Source organism: Balaenoptera ricei, chromosome 8 (genome assembly GCF_028023285.1).
Source record: "Balaenoptera ricei isolate mBalRic1 chromosome 8, mBalRic1.hap2, whole genome shotgun sequence".
NCBI lineage: Eukaryota > Metazoa > Chordata > Mammalia > Artiodactyla > Balaenopteridae > Balaenoptera > Balaenoptera ricei.
This window is the reverse complement of record NC_082646.1, coordinates 107,538,502-107,554,353: the sequence shown is the minus strand read 5'-3', so window position 1 is coordinate 107,554,353 and position 15,852 is coordinate 107,538,502. Positions and strand designations below refer to the sequence as shown.

Sequence of the window (15,852 nt, the reverse complement as noted above, 5' to 3'; positions counted from 1 at the left end):
GCAACCATCACCACTGTCTAATATCAGAGCATTTTCATCACCCGAAAAGAAACCCCATACCCATTAGAAGTCATTTCCCCATTCCCCCTTCCCCTCGCAAACACTCATCTAGTTTGTCTTTCAGATTTGCCTATTCTGGTTGTGTCATATAAATGGAATATGTGGCCTTTTGTGTCTGGCTTCTTTCAACTAGTGTACTATTTTCAAGATTCATCCATGTTGTAGCATATATCAGTACTTCATTCCTCTTTATGGCTGAATAACATTCCATCGTGTTACCATTTTTTGCTTATCCTTTCATCAATTGACGAACATTAGATTGGTTCTATATTTTGGTTCTTATGAATAATGTTGCTATGAACACTGTGTACAGATTTCGTGTGTGTGTGTGGATTGTGTTTTCAATCCCCCTGGGTATATACCTAGGAGTGAAATCGCTGGGTCACGTGGTAACATTTCTGACGACCTGCCAGACTGTTTTCCACAGCGGCTGCCCCATCTTACATTCCCACCCACAGTGTATGAGGGTTCCAATTTCTCCATCTCCTCGCCAGCACTTGTTACTGTCTTTTTGGTTTTAAAGAACTATTATTTTTAGCCTCCTCCCCCCCACGTTGGGGGATGGTGCTGGGAAGGATTTGGGGGTGGCGAGGTGCTCTCCAGTTCACACCGCACCCTGAAGGCTCACCCCAGGACCCACCGTTAAGTCCTCTCCTACTTACACCCCCTCCCCGGGCGGGGCGATTGTGAAGATAAACGGGGGTGGGAAAGGGAACCGAGGGCTCGGCAGTTCCCACACGCTGTCTGCCTCCAGGCGGGGGATCCCTAGACACTCAGCCCTTTCCCGTCTGGCCCCGCCCTGAGACGTGGGCAGGGCAAGACCCCAACCCCTTCCTGGGAGCCAGCTCCGCCCTAACTCCTCCCCTTAGGGCTCTCCCTCTGCTTGGGAGAGGAGGCAGAAACCCGGGGACTGGGGGCGGGGTGTGTGTGGGGGGTCGGGCGACGCTGGTGGGAGGATGGCCAGGAAGGCGATGGCACCGGACCCTGGCATCCTGCACGCCCGAGTTCGGCCCTGCCAGCCTTCTCAGGGGCTTCCATTCATTCTGGGCCAGAAGTGAACTGCCGCCCCCGCCCCAAACTGAGGTAGCCTCTCGGACTGAGGACTCGCAGGAGGCCGTTCTGGAGTGAAGGGACCGCCTGGCTGAAGACAGCCCTGGGGATGGAGGGGAGAAGGGACCGAGATGGACAGTTCTGGACCTGGGAGCGTCTCTTCTTAGGGCGAGGGTCTGGGGACCCTGGACGAGGTTTTGGTATTTCCAGAGTGACTGTCCGCGTGCACAGAATAACATTCTGGACGGTGCAGAGTGAGCATCTGGAAGTCCCAGGATTAGGTGGGGTCTAGGTCCCCAGGATGACATTCTGGGAGGCGCAGAAAGAGTCTGTGGGCCCCGGCCTTAAGTGCACAGGAATTCTGGGGGCGCAGATTAGGTAGGGTCTAGGTGCGCAGGATGACATTTTGGGGTGCGCAAAGTGAAAGCGTGGGGGCTCCTAAGTGAGTCGGGGGCCTGGCATCAGGGCCAATGCCCCCAGGATCGGGCGCTTGGGGACCCTGGCCCGGCGCCGGGAGGCGGCTCCGGGCGGCGCCGCGGGGGACCGGGTGGGGGCCTGCGGCCGGCTGGGGGCGGAGAAGTGGGGGGTCGGGGTCCCTCCCCCTGGCGCGGGCTCAGGAATCCGCTGAGGGGCGGGCGGAGGCGCCGGGGTGGGCCGCGCCGCGGCGGGCGGGAGGGCGGGCGGGGGGCGCTTCCTGGGGCCGCGCGTCCAGGGAGCTGCGCCGTCCGCCTGTCCGTCTGCCGCAGGCACTGCCGAAGCCAGCCGAGCCGCCGGAGCCGCGGGCCGCGGGGCCGTCGCGGGCCCAAGTGAGTGGCCGTCCATGGGGGGAGGGCGCGAGCCAGAGTCTCGGCCGAGTCGCGTCAGCAAGGAGCCGAGAGGCCCGCGCTCCTCGGCCGGAGCCGCTGGGGGACCGGGCGGGGGGCGGGGCGGCCCCGGGCGGGTGGGCCCTGAACCCCGGCCTGCGTGAGGAGTCGGCCCTCGGCCCTGGGAGGCTCCGGGGCCCCAAGCACGGTTCCGGGCGGGAGGCGGCCGGGGCCACGGCTCTGAGTCCTGGTACCGGGAGTGCGGGCTGCTGTGGCAGAGGCGCCCTGACCCCCGCCCACCATCCCCCAGCCCCAGGATGCTCCCCTTCGCCTCCTGCCTCCCCGCGTCTCTACTGCTCTGGGCGCTGCTGCTGTTGCTCTTGGGGGCAGCGTCTCCCCAGGATTCCGAGGAGCCCGACAGCTACACGGTGGGGACAGTGGGGTCACTGGCCTGGGCTGGGCTGGGACACAGAGACCAGGATCCTGGGGTGGCGGCTGCTGCTGGGGAAGATTCTCCCCTCCGCTGGTTGGTGGAGCAGCTGGGGCCATTGTTTGGAGCAGGCGGGGAGGGTGGCCAGGCTTGGGCCCTGGTCTTGGCCTGGTCAGCTAGAGGGGGCCAGGGGTGACCACTGGCCACCTCTGGTTCCCTTGTAGGAATGCACAGACGGCTATGAGTGGGACCCTGACAGCCAGCACTGCCGGGGTGAGGATGCTTGGGGGACCGAGCCACCCCCGAGAACCGGGAAGGGGATTGCAACCCCGCCTCCAAGAGCTGCTCTGTCTCCTGCCCAGCTCTGCCTGGCCGCGGCCAGCGCTGGTTCTCAGGGGGCCAGCTTGGCTAGGGGTGGAGAAACCATCCAGGCCCCTCCCTCTCAGAGAAACCCAGGACACCCTGCCCGCCCCCCCCCCGCCCCCTCAGGAGTCTAGAGAGCAACAGGGCGCTGCCCTGGATACCTCCTCTAATCACTGTCCTATCCAGCTTTGTCCCATCACGGCTCCAGGAGAGCAGTGCCTGCGGGGGTGGGTAAGGAAGCCTGCACATCACTCTTAGGCTGAGTCAGGGCCAGGGCTTTGGAGAGGGACAGAGACCCTCTCGGGGGCAAGAAAATGGGGGTGACTATAGGAACAGCTGCCCCACCATCAGCCCTCACAGGCCCTGGGAAGGGGTCCTGGGCAGGCAGCCTTAGCTTGTTGAGTAGAGAGGGAAGGCCCTGCCCGGGTCACTCAGCTTAGAGAAGGCTGAGCTGGGCTCCTGCCTCCCACCCCCTCCATGGCCGGCCCAGGAGACTGGCTGTGCCCAGCAGGCCCCTCTCCGCAGATGTCAACGAGTGCCTGACCATCCCGGAGGCCTGCAAGGGGGAAATGAAATGTATCAACCACTATGGGGGCTACTTGTGCCTTCCCCGCTCGGCTGCTGTCATCAATGACCTGCATGGCGAGGGACCACCACCACCAGTGCCCCCTGCTGAGCACCCCAACCCCTGCTTCCCGGGTTATGAGCCCGATGAGCAAGAGAGCTGCACGGGTGAGTAAGGGTCACCCTGGCACTGAGGCTTCCAACCCTTCTACCGAGCGTCTCTCACTGCATCTTAAAAACTTACACCTCGTGTTCCTCCCTTGCTCAAGAGCCTCCTCAGGGCCACTAGGATAACATCCAGACCCTTGTCCAGATCCTCACTTTGCGTGGGGCCTGCCGCAGGTGGCCCCGGCTCCTGTTATACTGCCCAGCCAGCCTCTGGGACCCTCACCTTGACTGCTGCAGATGTACTGCAAGAGCTCTGCCTCTCAGCCTCTGCCCCTGCCCCTTCCTGGTCTGCACCCCACCCCTGGGTGCCTCGGGCCTTGGAGGAAGGCCCTGGAATCTGTGCTCCTGGGAGTATGGGCAGGGCCTTATCCTATGCTTCCCTGGCATGAGGCCTCCCAGCGTAGGGGTGCCGTTCTCATTGGCTCCAAGCTGGTAGACTCTTGTTTGTGCTGTTGGGCGGGTCCACGTGTTCCTGTTGTGGGTGCGTCAGTCACCCACACATCCATGTAAGTGGTACCTGACCTGTGTGCTCCCATACTGAGGTGTCTGTCATGTCGGGTGGTGCATGGGCTGCCAGGCGGGGGCTGAGTGGTGTCTCCTGCAGACGTGGACGAGTGTGCCCAGGCCCTGCACGACTGCCGCCCCAGCCAGGAGTGCCATAACCTGCCTGGCTCCTACCAGTGTACTTGCCCCGACGGCTACCGCAAGATCGGGCCCGAGTGTGTGGGTGAGTCTGGGGAGCGGCCTTTCTGGTCCCTGCTCTGTGCCCATGGCCTGGCTCTCACTCTAGCACCTGATCCCCATTCCAACCCACCCCCAGGTTTCACCCCAGTCCCCTGCCACCTCTGCCTTACTGTCCCCAGACACAGGACTGTATGCGTGTATGTGTGAGTCCTGGCTGATCTGGCCCAGCCCAGACACAAGCAAGACTACGGGTGATGAGTCCCAGCTGGCCTGGGCTGCACCTGATATTTGCCCTCTGCTGTCCTTTCCCTGCTTCCATCCCAGATATAGACGAGTGCCGCTACCGCTACTGCCAGCACCGCTGCGTGAACTTGCCTGGTTCCTTTCGATGCCAGTGCGAGCCGGGCTTCCAGCTGGGGCCCAACAACCGCTCCTGTGTGGGTGAGGCCGGGCTGGGCCAGGCTACTGGGTCCTGAGCAGGGTGGTGTGGGGTGGCGGAGCTCCCTTCCTGACCAGCCCAGGGGCAGCGCGGGCTCTGGGCTGCTCCTCGGCTTTCACCCCTCCCCCTCTTCCCGGCACCCCCAGATGTGAATGAATGCGACATGGGGGCTCCGTGCGAGCAGCGCTGCTTCAACTCCTATGGGACCTTCCTGTGTCGCTGCCACCAGGGCTATGAGCTGCACCGGGATGGCTTCTCCTGCAGTGGTGAGAGCTCCGCCCCTGCCGCGTGTCCCTCCATTGGTCCCCCAGGCCCTGTGTCATGCTGCACCTCCTGCCACACAGCCCTCCCCTTGATGCCTCCACGTCCTGTCCATCCTGCACCCATGTGCCTCCTGGTACTCCACCCCAGCTGGTGGCTGGGCACCTACACAGCTGCCCACCAGAACTCCCAGCCTGGTGGGGAAGGCACAGAGGGGAGCAGTTAGATCCCCACTGAAGCTCAGTAGGGAGACTGAACGAAGATGTAGGTTCCCCCCTCCCTGGGAATCAGGCTGATGTGCATGCGAATCCTGGACCAGGGCAAGTCACTCTTCTCTCTGAGTCCATTTCTTCTTCTGTAGAATAGGTTGTCTTGAGAATTAAGTGAGAAAATGACGACAGACTTTTTCAAGTCCCAAGCAGCAACGCTTTAAAGTGAATTAGCATTTATTGAGAACCTGCCCTGTGCAGTATGCTTTCCTTACATATTTGGCCTTATTTAATCCTGCCAACAATCCTATGAGATAAATAGCAGTTTTTCCTCCTCTGCAAATTGACATTAATACTTCCCTCAAGTTTTGTTGGGAGGATTACAAAAAATAAGATAAAATACTTCAATGAGGAGAGGTTGAGTGACTTGCCCAATGGGGCCAGGGTTCTATCTCACTCCATGTCAACCGGCCACGTACGCTGTTTCTGTTACGCTTTGTGCTTTGCTGCCGAGGCAGGCCGCACTGGTACCTGGCTAGGTGCCGGGCAGCGTAAGGGGCACAGAGGAGAAAACCTGGCTCCTGCCTGTGCTGCTCACGGTTGGCAGGAGGTGACTGTGTGCTTGGGCGGATTGTAGGTTGCAGGATTCGGGCAAAGTACTGAAACCCAGAGCAGGCTGGGATGCCTCGAGGGCTCATCAGTCTAAGCCACTGATTTTATTGACAGGAAAACTGAGGTTCCCCAAACTCAGTCAGTAGGATATAAAGCCAAACCTCTAGACTCCCAGTGCTCTCATTTAGTATCACCTTATAGTCCTGGGGCAAAGAGAGATCTGTGAGCTGGGCAGTCCTTTCTTTTTTTTTTTTTGGCCACGTGGCTTCTGGGATCTTAGTTCCCAGACCAGGGATGGAACCCGTGCCCCCTGCAGTGGAAGCGCGGAGTCTTAACCACTGGACCGCCAGGAAATTCCTCTGGGCAGTTCTTTCTTGAACCCTCTGTCCGCTGCTGAGTTCCGCAGGGCCTGTCTCTTCTGCTTCTTCCTACACTGAGCCTAACCTGGGGCCAGGCTCAGTCGATGAGATGAGCATGTGTGGGGCTGAGCTGGAGGACTGCCGCAGCCCAGTCCTCAGCCCCGCCCCGCCCCCCCCCCCCCCCACCAGATATCGATGAGTGCAGCTACTCCAGTTACCTCTGCCAGTACCGCTGTGTCAACGAGCCAGGCCGCTTCTCCTGCCACTGCCCGCAGGGCTACCAGTTGCTGGCCACGCGCCTGTGCCAAGGTACAGGTTGCCCCGGTGCAGCGGGCAGGGTGGTGTCAGGGGCTGGTGGCCTGGTATCCGGGTTCCAGCCCCTCTCCCCCGGCACAGACATTGACGAGTGTGAGTCGGGTGCGCACCAGTGCTCTGAGGCCCAAACGTGTGTCAACTTCCACGGGGGCTACCGCTGCGTGGACACCAACCGCTGCGTGGAGCCCTATGTCCAGGTGTCGGACAAGTGAGTCAACTCGACACCAGGCCATGGCAGAAACTACAACTCCCAGAGAGCTCTGCGGCTGACTGGCACCTGTTTGGGCTGGCGAGTGCTCTGAGGGCCGATGGGAGTTGTAGTCCGACTAAACCATATATGCTGTTACAGCAGGAGTGGGAGGATCCTTTTGGGATCCCTAATTTTGGGGGTGGGCCAAATTTGGAGGATGGGCTATGACCTCGTTCGTGTTCCCATCTCGGGGTCTCCAGTCGCTGCCTCTGTCCGGCTTCCAACCCCCTGTGCCGGGAGCAGCCCTCGTCCATCGTGCACCGCTACATGAGCATCACCTCGGAGCGGAGCGTACCGGCCGACGTGTTCCAAATCCAAGCGACCTCCGTCTACCCTGGCGCCTACAATGCTTTTCAGATCCGTGCTGGAAACTCGCAGGGAGACTTCTACATTAGGGTAAGGCTTTCCCCTAACCCCACCCCTCAACTGACTTGCATAATCCAAAACTGAATTCCAGGAAACCTTAAGTGGGAGACTCAACTATGCCACCATGCCCTGCCTCTTCTCTCAGTGTCCCTCCCCCCAGGGGTCAGAATTTCTGTAGCGAGGTAGGAGTGTTCTAAGTTCCCTTGGTACAAACTACAGATTGTTAAATACAATTCTAGCGAGGCACTCAGACACTGGGGTTTGAGTCCCTGTGCTGGTCTGCGTATCTGGCTTCAACTGCTTCACCCTCAGGACAAGGGACCAGCATGAGAGGCTGGAGGTAACAGACACAGCAGAGTCTGGGAAGGGCAAGCAAGTGGAGCTGGATCTTGGAGAGAGAGGCAGCAGGGGTTGGCGCAGGGGCCTGGGGTCTGAGAATCCAGCTCTCTGCTGGTGGAGGTGGGAGGAGGGCACGGTCCGGATGTGACACAGTGAGAGGGGTGTAAGGGTTTGTCTGGTTCCGGTGCTGGTTTTCTCTTTCTGGAATTGAGTGCTTTGAAGGGGAGTCTGCCTGCTCCAGGTCACCAAAGGCCCCACTGCTCCCCAGAGTCTCACACCTGGCCCTGAATCAGTTGACCGTGGTTAGACAAAAGAAGAACTAGCTGGAAAGGGTGGGAAGAGCACCAGTGGGATGTTTCTGAGGGCAGGAGCCTGGGTGCAGATGTCGAGGGAGTCACAGATCTGGATGAGCGCCTGGGGTCCCAGGCTGGCCAGGGCTCTCTCCACTTCACAGCCACTGGTTGTGGATACCAGACTCGGGGCAGGGAGGTGACTCCGGGGTAGGGTCCTGGTGCGTAGGTTGACGCAATCTACGTGTCCCCCCACCCACTGTACCCTGCAGCAAATCAACAATGTCAGCGCCATGCTGGTCCTCGCGCGGCCTGTGACAGGCCCCCGGGAGTACGTGCTGGACCTCGAGATGGTCACCATGAACTCCCTCATGAGCTACCGGGCCAGCTCTGTACTGAGACTCACCGTCTTCGTGGGGGCCTACACCTTCTGAGGAGTGGGCGGGGGAGCTCTCAGGGAGGGGGAGGTTCCCTGTAGCCGAGGAGCCTGGGGCTCAGGGATGACGCTGTTGTGAAGGGTAGAGAGAGAAAGGCAATAAAGGGAGAAAGAAGGAGTCCTGGTGGCTGAGGTGGGTGGGTCACACTGCAGTGAACCCCAGAGTGGGGAAAGGGCAGGCTCATGGGAGGCGGGCCACATCCACCTAAAGGTGGGGGGTGTCTCTGTCCAGGCTGAAGGGCTCCATTGACAGGAGCTGGGAGCTGCATCCCCAAGACTGGAACTGGCCTATATACCATGGGCATCAGAATCACCCTGAGAAGGGAAGAGGTAATGAGGCTGCAGACTCCAGGCCCCAGCCCAGAAACGTGGGCTTGGCTGGTCTGCAGTGGGCCCGAACAGTCCTGCTCTAGACAGTGCCAGGAGGCCCTGGGTTTCAATCCTAGCTTGGCCTCAAATGATCAATTTGGAGAAATCCTAGTAGCTCCCTGAGCCTCAGTGTTCCAACCCATAAAATGAGGCAACTGGACTGTTAGCGCTTTATAAACTTTTCTTTTCCAAGCTACAGAACTTCTTCTCAAAGGAAATTTTATTTGATCAGAGAACTCTGATGACATAAACTAGATTCAAAGTTGCAACGCCTCACTGACTACTTCTCCCTGGCAGTCTCAGTGCCCTGCCAGGGAACCCCAGGGGTCCTGAGGAGCTCAGTTTACAAACTGGACCCAATGGTCTCCCCAGTTCCTACCTGGCATCTCCTCCTAACACATAAAGCTGCAAACACTTAAGATTTTTATTGTAGCCCAAAGATCCCAGTTAAAAGGCTGCATAGCCTGGGAAGATGGGGGCGGGGGTCTGTCTTGTGGCATAGCTCAGGTCAGGGGGCCATGGCTGCAGTAAAGCTGTGACAAGGTCCTGCTCAGAGCGGGCCCCAGATTCCTGCACAAAGAGAAAGGCAAGTAAGGGTCAGGCCTGGGTGAGGGTCACCGCACCCCACCTGCTCTCTCCAGGGTCTCACCTCTGCCCTCGCCTCTGCAGCGGTCCACACTTGATGGTGCTCAGCAGCATCTCCTTTTCCTCCGGGGTGGCACAGGCGTCATAGGCAGCCAGTAGGCTGAGGGTGGGGTGGGGAGTATGAGTTTCTAAGTTTCGGCAATGGCTGACTACTGGCCCATCATGGGAGACAGGCCGGAAGGGGTTGGCATGGGTTAGAGGAGTCAGGACCATGGCCGCACTTCCTGAACCTGGCATTCAAGGCCCTGCTCCATCCTGCTCACCCTCCAAGTATGGCTATTCTTGGCCCAGTCTTCATGGCCCACCCACTCCTCCAGGAAGCCTTCTCTGCTGCACCAGGTACAGGAAGTCCCCTCCATACGAACCTTCAAGTTGCGAACTTTCAAAGATGCGAACATATGTTCGCATGTCCAATCACGTAAGTTAGTTCATGTGTCTGGTGTACACGCTCACTCACGTGTATCCTCTACAGGTGGTTGTGCTTTCGTGTGCTTTACTCTACAGTACTGTATAGAGTACAGTAGTACAGTATCTTTATTTCAAGCAGCAGTATGTAGCTGACTATGTTAGTTGGGTATCTAAGCTAACTTTGTTAGACTTACAAACAAATCGGACTTATGAACGTGCTCTCGGAACGGAACTTGTTCGTATGTAGGCGACTTACTGTACAATGTCTTTCTCTCCCTCCTTCCAATGCCTGAGATTCTGTCTGGTCTTGGCTGGCTCTGTCTTCCTCACCACCTAACCTCCATGAACTCCTCAGGTATCAGCTGGGTCTGTCCAGCCCTCACAGAGCCAGACCACCCGCAAGGCACTGGCTGAGTTGACATCCACGCAGGGTGGGCGGGGGCAGAGGACAGGGGCTCTGTGGTGGCCTACCTGGCAGGGGTGCTGTACTGATCTACCAGGGCTGCCGCCTTCTCCCCGCTCACTCTGTGCACCTGCATCAGCTGCCTGGCAAACACCTCCCGCACAGACTGGGCCTGGGGTCGGGGGAGGACCATATGAGGAGCGGCCCGGGACTGGACCTTATAAGGAGGCACTGGGCAGAGGCAGTACCTTGTTCTTGAGGGCTCCCGCGTTGAAATCGTTGAAGGTGAGGAGTGAGCAGAGAGGGTTTGCGGAGGGCCCAGCCCTTGATTCAGGGTCCCCTGGGGTTCCCCAGGGGCGACTGTGGAGGGTGTGGCCCTGAGGGAAGAGGGAGCTGAGGCCAGGCCAGAGCTCTAGGGGACAACCCCCAGCCAGGCCTTGCCCCATTCCAGGCCTCAGTGGGCCAGCTTGAGAAACAGGGATCTCACTCACCTCGCCTTCCTTGAGGGAACACGGGACCCAAGTAAGGGACCAGTGCCAGACAGATGCACCTGCTCACCTGGTAGAGTCTCTGCAGGCCCCTTGTCAACAGGGCCAGGTAGGCTGCTGACTCCTTAATATCTGCTGTGCGTTTCACAAAGAAGCCATCGATGACCTGGAGAAGAGGATCCAAGGGAAGGAGAGTGGCTCCTGAGCGGAGCCATAGACCACAGGGTCCCTGCCAGCCTGGCCCTGCCCTCCCGGCTCACCTGAGTGTTGGTGACAGCCTGCAGCAGCGTGCCCTCGGGAAGGCTGAGGTTACGCACTGAGCCATGCTCCTCCACCAGGTATACTCGACGCCCCAGGCCGCAGCGCTTCAGCCGGAACTGGGCAGGCAGTTGGGGAGGGTGAGGTGGGTCAAGACCTGGATACTCACATGCTAGGTGTCCATCAGGTCACCCTCAAAACTGTCACGAGACCTTGGTCCCACCAGTTCGCCTCCTCATCCTCCCTAGCTTCTCCACCTGCCTCAGAGTGGCCTCCACACGTTTGCTCACGCTGCTACTCTTGCACAGAAAGCCCGGCCACCCGATGCCCATTCTTCAAGCTTCCCTTGGCCTATACGTGGCCTATGGGGTCAGCCTAGCAGCCAGCACTGACACACAGCTGCTGCATTCCAGTCCTGGAGGGGTGAGCCTTGTTTACCCCGGACTGCAGGGGCTGGACACCCTAGGGGGTCTTCACATGCTCCTCAGCCCCGCCCAGAGACCCTGGAGGGTCCTGGAGGGGCCCGAGGGGGGTCTGATCTCGGGGCTGCCCTGGAGCAGCTCTAGAGGGGGTGTGGCTGGAGGTGTGGGAACTCTGCCTGGATACCACCCAGAAGTGCCCCTGAGCGGGCCCGGGGCAGGGAGGATGATGAGGCCAGTGAAGGAACCTTTTGTTCCCGGAAGCGGCCGTCGATGATGCTGCTGCACAGGTCATCCAGCCGCTTTCGTTCCACGATGTGGTCCAGGACTAGTTCTCTAGGTCGTGCTGCCGAGAGGCCAAGAAGGGTCCCGTCGGCTCACGTCCCCTCACCCGCCAGGCCCTGTCTCTGACCCCCACCTGCCCGTCCACACCCCTTACCCGGGTCCCTGGGACTGGTCTCTTGGGCCACCCACACGAAGTCCCCGACGTGCAGCTTGCGCACCGTGTGGGTCACGTGCAGCCGCTGCAGCTCTCGGAGCAGCTCTGGCCTGCGTCCCGCCCTGGAGTTGCACGGTGGGAGGCCTGAGGCAGGGCAGGCCAGGGCCCTCGCCGCATCCCCTCCCTCACCTCCCCCCACCTCACTCACCCCTTGGTCTCGCCAACGTCCACGCACAACAGCACCCTGTACTCTCCAGGCCCCAGCTGCAGCGGTGGCTGCTGGACATTCCCTTCGCTGGCGCCACTACCAGGGAGAAGAGGTGGGAGTCGGCGTGTGCAAGGCCGGGGCTGCTGCTCTAACCCCTAGGAGGTGGGGCAGCCACAGCTCAGCTGGAGCGGATGGAGACAGGGTGGGGTCCTGGCCTCATTTTGGGGACGACTCCTGCTCCCCTGTTGTCCCCCCTCCCCCTCCTCACAGCTCAGCCGAGGCAGCTCCTGGCACCGCAGGCTCCTCCCCAGGGGGCTCCTCTGGCCCGCTGCCCACTTTCAGCAAGCTCAGGCCCTCCGACTCAGCCAGCTTCTGGGCCAGCTCCAGACCCTCTGGGGTCAGTGAGTACCTGGTGGGTGGAAAAGAAGAGCACAGATCTCCCTTCTTCACTCATGCCTGGCGGGCTCCCCTGCCTGCCCCCAGCTAGGCTGGTCTCACCAGCCTGGGCGACCCTTCACAAACAAGGCCAGTGGCTGCCCAACCCCCCTCCTGCTAGCCATGTTCTCGCCCCTCAGACCAGCTGCCTCTGGACCTGCCCAGGGCCACTCCTCAGGTCGGCAACAAGTACATGTCAGACTCAGCACGTCACGCCTGCTCCTCGACCCTGCCTCCTGCATCTCACGTAGTTCTCCCCACCTAGCTGGCTGCTGCGTCCTGAGGACCAGGTTCCTGTGGAGGAGGGAGCGGAGGGCTGGCCAGGGCCGAGCACTTCCAGGGGCCACCTGTTCGCAGGGGAGGAGACCCTTAGAGAGCTCCCAGGGCTACCACCTGCCCACTCCCTTGCCCCACCCCGCTGCTTGCTCCCAAGAAGGGCAGCCTGTGGTGGGCTCAGGGTCAGATCCAGAGCCACTTGGCTCCCTCCTTCCCCCTCTCAGTGCTCACCCTTGGAGCCTTCTGGGCACACCTCTGCAGCAGCTCCTCCTTGGTTAGGAAGCCGTGACTGCTAGGATTCTGTAACCAAGGCAGAAATGTAACCAACTTAGGTTCAGTGCCCGAGCAGCCTGCCACAGGAGCCGCAGGCCCGTGGCCTCAGTTCCCCGGACTCCCGATTTGGTCGGGCGCTCACCAGGTGTTCCCGGTACAGCAGCAGCAGTATTGCTCGAGCTCCTGAGTGCCGAGCTGGCCAGTACTTGCCAGAGCCTCCTGCTTTGAGCTGGGTTGGACCCTGAAAGGTACAGGGGGCCTTTGAAGCCAAAAGCCAGCCAGCTGTTGCAGACGGAATCCCTGGCAAAGCTGAGGTTCAGGTTCTACCTCAGCAGGCTAAATGGACCTGAGCAAATTACTCAGCTGCCTCTCTAGCTTCTGTGTCTTTAAAATGGGCCATGTGATAGTATGATCTCCTGCAAACTTGGGATGAGACGGTGGACAGTTTCAGGGGATGGGGGGGTGGGGTAGGGGTGTAATCGGCCTGGCCCAGCCTCAGTTCTAGCACAGGACAAAGGAGGTAAGACAAGAAGACTCAACAGCAAATTCCATAACTTACTGGGCTTGGCCCCCTATCTACACCTACAGATAAGAAAACTAAGCATCAGACAGAATAAGTCATTTGCCCAGAGCCAGGTGTCACTGGTGGGATTTGGACCCAGCCCAGCTAAGTCCCCCAAGCCAGAGAATCTTACTCCTGGTGCTCCCGCTTTCCCTTCACTCCCACTGCCCTCTCCTCACTGGCATGTAAGGATCCTGGACTTTGGCAGGCCTTTCCCGGGCTGGACTCTTCGCTCCAGGTGGTGAACATGGGGCATGGTCACCTGCGGGAGTAGAAGAGAGTCAACCCTGGACCCTGGAATCCAGCAGGTAGGATGGTCTGGGACGCTGCCAGCTCAAGTGGTTGGTGAGAGCGGTGAGGTTCTGAAAAGGTCAGCCACTAGCCCGACGTCAAAGAGCAACTTGGACAGGAGTAGGGAGCTTGAAGCCAAGGTATCCCAGGTGGTTACAGAGGCTGCATCTGGTGGAGGCTCAGGGGACCACCGACCCCTGCTCCCAGCGCTCACCACCTGATGCTTTGTGCTGCTGCAGCCGCCGGTCCAGCATCCGGCAGAGCCCGTCTCCGAAGTGCTGTAGGATCTTAGCTTCCTTGCCGCTGTGCAGGGGCAGCGGGTACCGCCGTAGGGAGCGCAGTGCCTGGCGAGGTAGAGGTACAGTACTGGGTCAGGGTGGACGGGGCTATCTGGCCCGGCCAGCACCTGTCCCCCATCAGGCCCGGCCAGAACCCACCTTCTGAAACACGAATTGCGTGCGGCGCCCTCTGCTGGCTGCCTCGTCCCGCCACTCGGTCAGCCAGCGTACGAAGAGCGGGTTGGCGCAAACGGGCAGCGGTCGTTTCCGGCCCAGGCGGACCGGCGCTGCCATGAGCCCGGAGGTGTGAGCCCCAGCCCTCACGCCGGCAGGACTGAAATGCCGCTAGTTCTGGAGACGGGATTCGAACACCTGGTTCCGGCGGAGGAGGGCGGGACCTCTCCAATCACGTGGTCCCACGCGGGGAACTAACCAAAGGACTGATTTCTGCTGCCCTCCCCGCCCCCGTACTACTCTAAGTGGTCGCTGCCAAGCGCAGTCTCTACCGCCTTTCGCCCTCCCGCCGCCCCGGGACAGGACGGGCCTTTCGGACGCGCCCCACCCGCCCCAGGCCTTGACCCGCCCCTTCCTCCCACCCCAGATTCGAGAGCGGGGGTGTGGGGGGGTGTGTGTGTGTGGGGGGTCCTCTTTGTGCAGGAGAGAGGAAGGTGGACAGCGCCGCCCTGTGGCTGGGAGGTCTGGTTGGGGCGGTGCATACCGAGTAACCTAAGGCTGTCATTTTCAGGCTCGCTCTAGCGGAGGACTGTGTAGAGACTGGGTTTATGAAGAGTCCGGGGTGGGGGTGGGGGAACAAATGAGTTGCAGGTAGTTTTGTCGGAGGGACATTATAAATGAGTACAGGGAATGAGGACACAAAGGTAACGCGAGAGCAGCTGAAAGACCCTCCGAGGAAATGGTGATCCCGAGCTGGGGCCTCCATGGGGGAGGGGCGCGAAGTCGGGGACACGCAGGGAAGGCCAAAGCTTGCAGGACGGGGAGAGTGGGACAGAGGACAAGTAAAGAGGGAACAAATAGGAGGTACTGGACATCGGGATATGTGGGAGGGGCTGAAGTGGGCACGTTGTTGGATTCGGGGTAGCAGCCTGGGAGTAAGAAGCTCGGACAAGGGAAAAACACTTCATCGTTTTTGAGAGTCATTGGAGGTGGGGGACCCTCAGGGAGGTTAAGATGGGAACTATGCAGAGGGGACCCAGTTGAACACGAGAGTCTCGCCAGCAAATTAGAGCAGCCCTCATCTGCTACACCGGAAGTGGCGAGGTGCGGATCTGAGGCCTTACTGGAGCGGAGAGGCGGGCGCCAGAGCTCCAGGCCCGCCCCTTCAAACTCCGCCCCGCCTCGATCCCTCACCCCCCAGCCTGCTCCACTCCCGCCCGACGCTGCCTTATAAGGAGCCTCTAGCGGGCGTTCGGTTTGGCCCCGCCCCCTCTAGCCACATGTCCTAATAAGGACATCTAGGGCATCCCGCAGCTAGGGGCGGGCGGGAGCGCGTCTCCAGGGTAACTGCGAAGTCTCCCTCCCCCTCGTCGTTGCTCTAGGAAACTCCGAAGCTCAAAAAAGGTGGAGCCAGCCTCCTCTCCAGGCAGGGTCGCTTGCGGGAGGCGGTTGAGCTGCGGCCCCCACCTGAGGCTCCCGGGAGATCGGTTGGTGGGCGATGCGGCGGAAGGTCCCCGACTACAACCCCCGGCATGCTCTGCGACGTACCCCACTCTCGGGAGTCGCTCCCCGGGTCCTGAAGACCAGGCTTCTGGCTCTTCATTTACACCCTTTATTCTGCATATGGGATCAATGCCCCCAATTCTCTTGTTTGCGACCCTGTCTTCTCTTCCTGCAGAGTAAGAGGCCATGGCCTTTGTTCGAGGCCAAAGAAATCTTCCCGGAGTCCCCCACCCCAGTTTCTTTTTTTGAAGGTTATGCTCCCACCGAGCTTCTGTCTCAATTTCTGCGGGTACTAATTAACCATATGCCTGGTTACCAAGTCGAGAATGACTCAAGTTTGGTTTAATATCTATTTCCGCTTTTCACTGTTTAGTAAAAGGCACATATCCTTGAATTGAATGCACAAACCCCTGTCCTTCTCCCTT

The 15,852-nt window shown here is 60.0% G+C and overlaps 2 protein-coding genes across 5 annotated transcripts; one reads left to right on the top strand and one right to left on the bottom strand.

Annotated features, from left to right (window-relative positions):
* The first annotated feature begins 1,003 nt into the window (after nt 1-1,003).
* On the top strand, nt 1,004-8,568 carry EFEMP2 (EGF containing fibulin extracellular matrix protein 2). The gene is made up of 12 exons (XM_059932044.1): nt 1,004-1,143; nt 1,857-1,916; nt 2,224-2,341; nt 2,568-2,616; nt 3,232-3,438; nt 4,043-4,165; nt 4,447-4,563; nt 4,708-4,827; nt 6,192-6,311; nt 6,399-6,525; nt 6,768-6,963; nt 7,835-8,568. Exons 3-12 carry the CDS (start codon nt 2,231-2,233, stop codon nt 7,994-7,996), a joined length of 1,332 nt encoding a protein of 443 aa, XP_059788027.1. The 5' UTR covers nt 1,004-1,143; nt 1,857-1,916; nt 2,224-2,230; the 3' UTR covers nt 7,997-8,568.
* A 209-nt stretch (nt 8,569-8,777) lies between these two features.
* MUS81 (MUS81 structure-specific endonuclease subunit) lies at nt 8,778-14,306 on the bottom strand. 4 transcript variants are annotated; one of them, XM_059932040.1, is made up of 16 exons: nt 13,910-14,306; nt 13,687-13,816; nt 13,361-13,443; nt 12,762-12,860; nt 12,578-12,646; nt 12,332-12,417; nt 11,904-12,044; nt 11,636-11,731; nt 11,428-11,549; nt 11,237-11,334; nt 10,572-10,688; nt 10,382-10,477; nt 10,072-10,200; nt 9,892-9,995; nt 9,017-9,112; nt 8,778-8,937 (listed from the first exon to the last, which is right to left on the bottom strand). In XM_059932040.1, the coding sequence occupies exons 1-16, from the start codon at nt 14,042-14,044 to the stop codon at nt 8,871-8,873; spliced, it is 1,668 nt and encodes a 555-aa protein (XP_059788023.1). In that variant the 5' UTR covers nt 14,045-14,306; the 3' UTR covers nt 8,778-8,870. The 4 variants fall into 4 exon arrangements, 3 of the variants coding, with proteins under 3 accessions (XP_059788023.1, XP_059788024.1, XP_059788026.1); XM_059932041.1 differs by having other exon boundaries at nt 13,690-13,816; XR_009504725.1 differs by lacking the exon at nt 9,892-9,995.
* Between the last annotated feature and the right edge of the window lie 1,546 nt (nt 14,307-15,852).

What these genes read in the sequence shown, in the direction of transcription:
- MUS81 (XM_059932040.1), bottom strand. Translation starts at nt 14,044, where the DNA reads ATGGCAGCGCCGGTCCGCCTGGGCCGGAAACGACCGCTGCCCGTTTGC. An exon ending in TGCTGTACCGGGAACACCTG is followed by an intron (nt 12,647 to 12,761) that starts GTGAGCGCCCGA and finishes CCTTGGTTACAG; the next exon opens with AATCCTAGCAGTCACGGCTT. An exon ending in AGGCTGTCACCAACACTCAG is followed by an intron (nt 10,478 to 10,571) that starts GTGAGCCGGGAG and finishes CCTCTTCTCCAG; the next exon opens with GTCATCGATGGCTTCTTTGT.
- EFEMP2 (XM_059932044.1), top strand. Translation starts at nt 2,231, where the DNA reads ATGCTCCCCTTCGCCTCCTGCCTCCCCGCGTCTCTACTGCTCTGGGCG. An exon ending in GGCCACGCGCCTGTGCCAAG is followed by an intron (nt 6,312 to 6,398) that starts GTACAGGTTGCC and finishes CCCCCGGCACAG; the next exon opens with ACATTGACGAGTGTGAGTCG. An exon ending in TATGTCCAGGTGTCGGACAA is followed by an intron (nt 6,526 to 6,767) that starts GTGAGTCAACTC and finishes CGGGGTCTCCAG; the next exon opens with TCGCTGCCTCTGTCCGGCTT.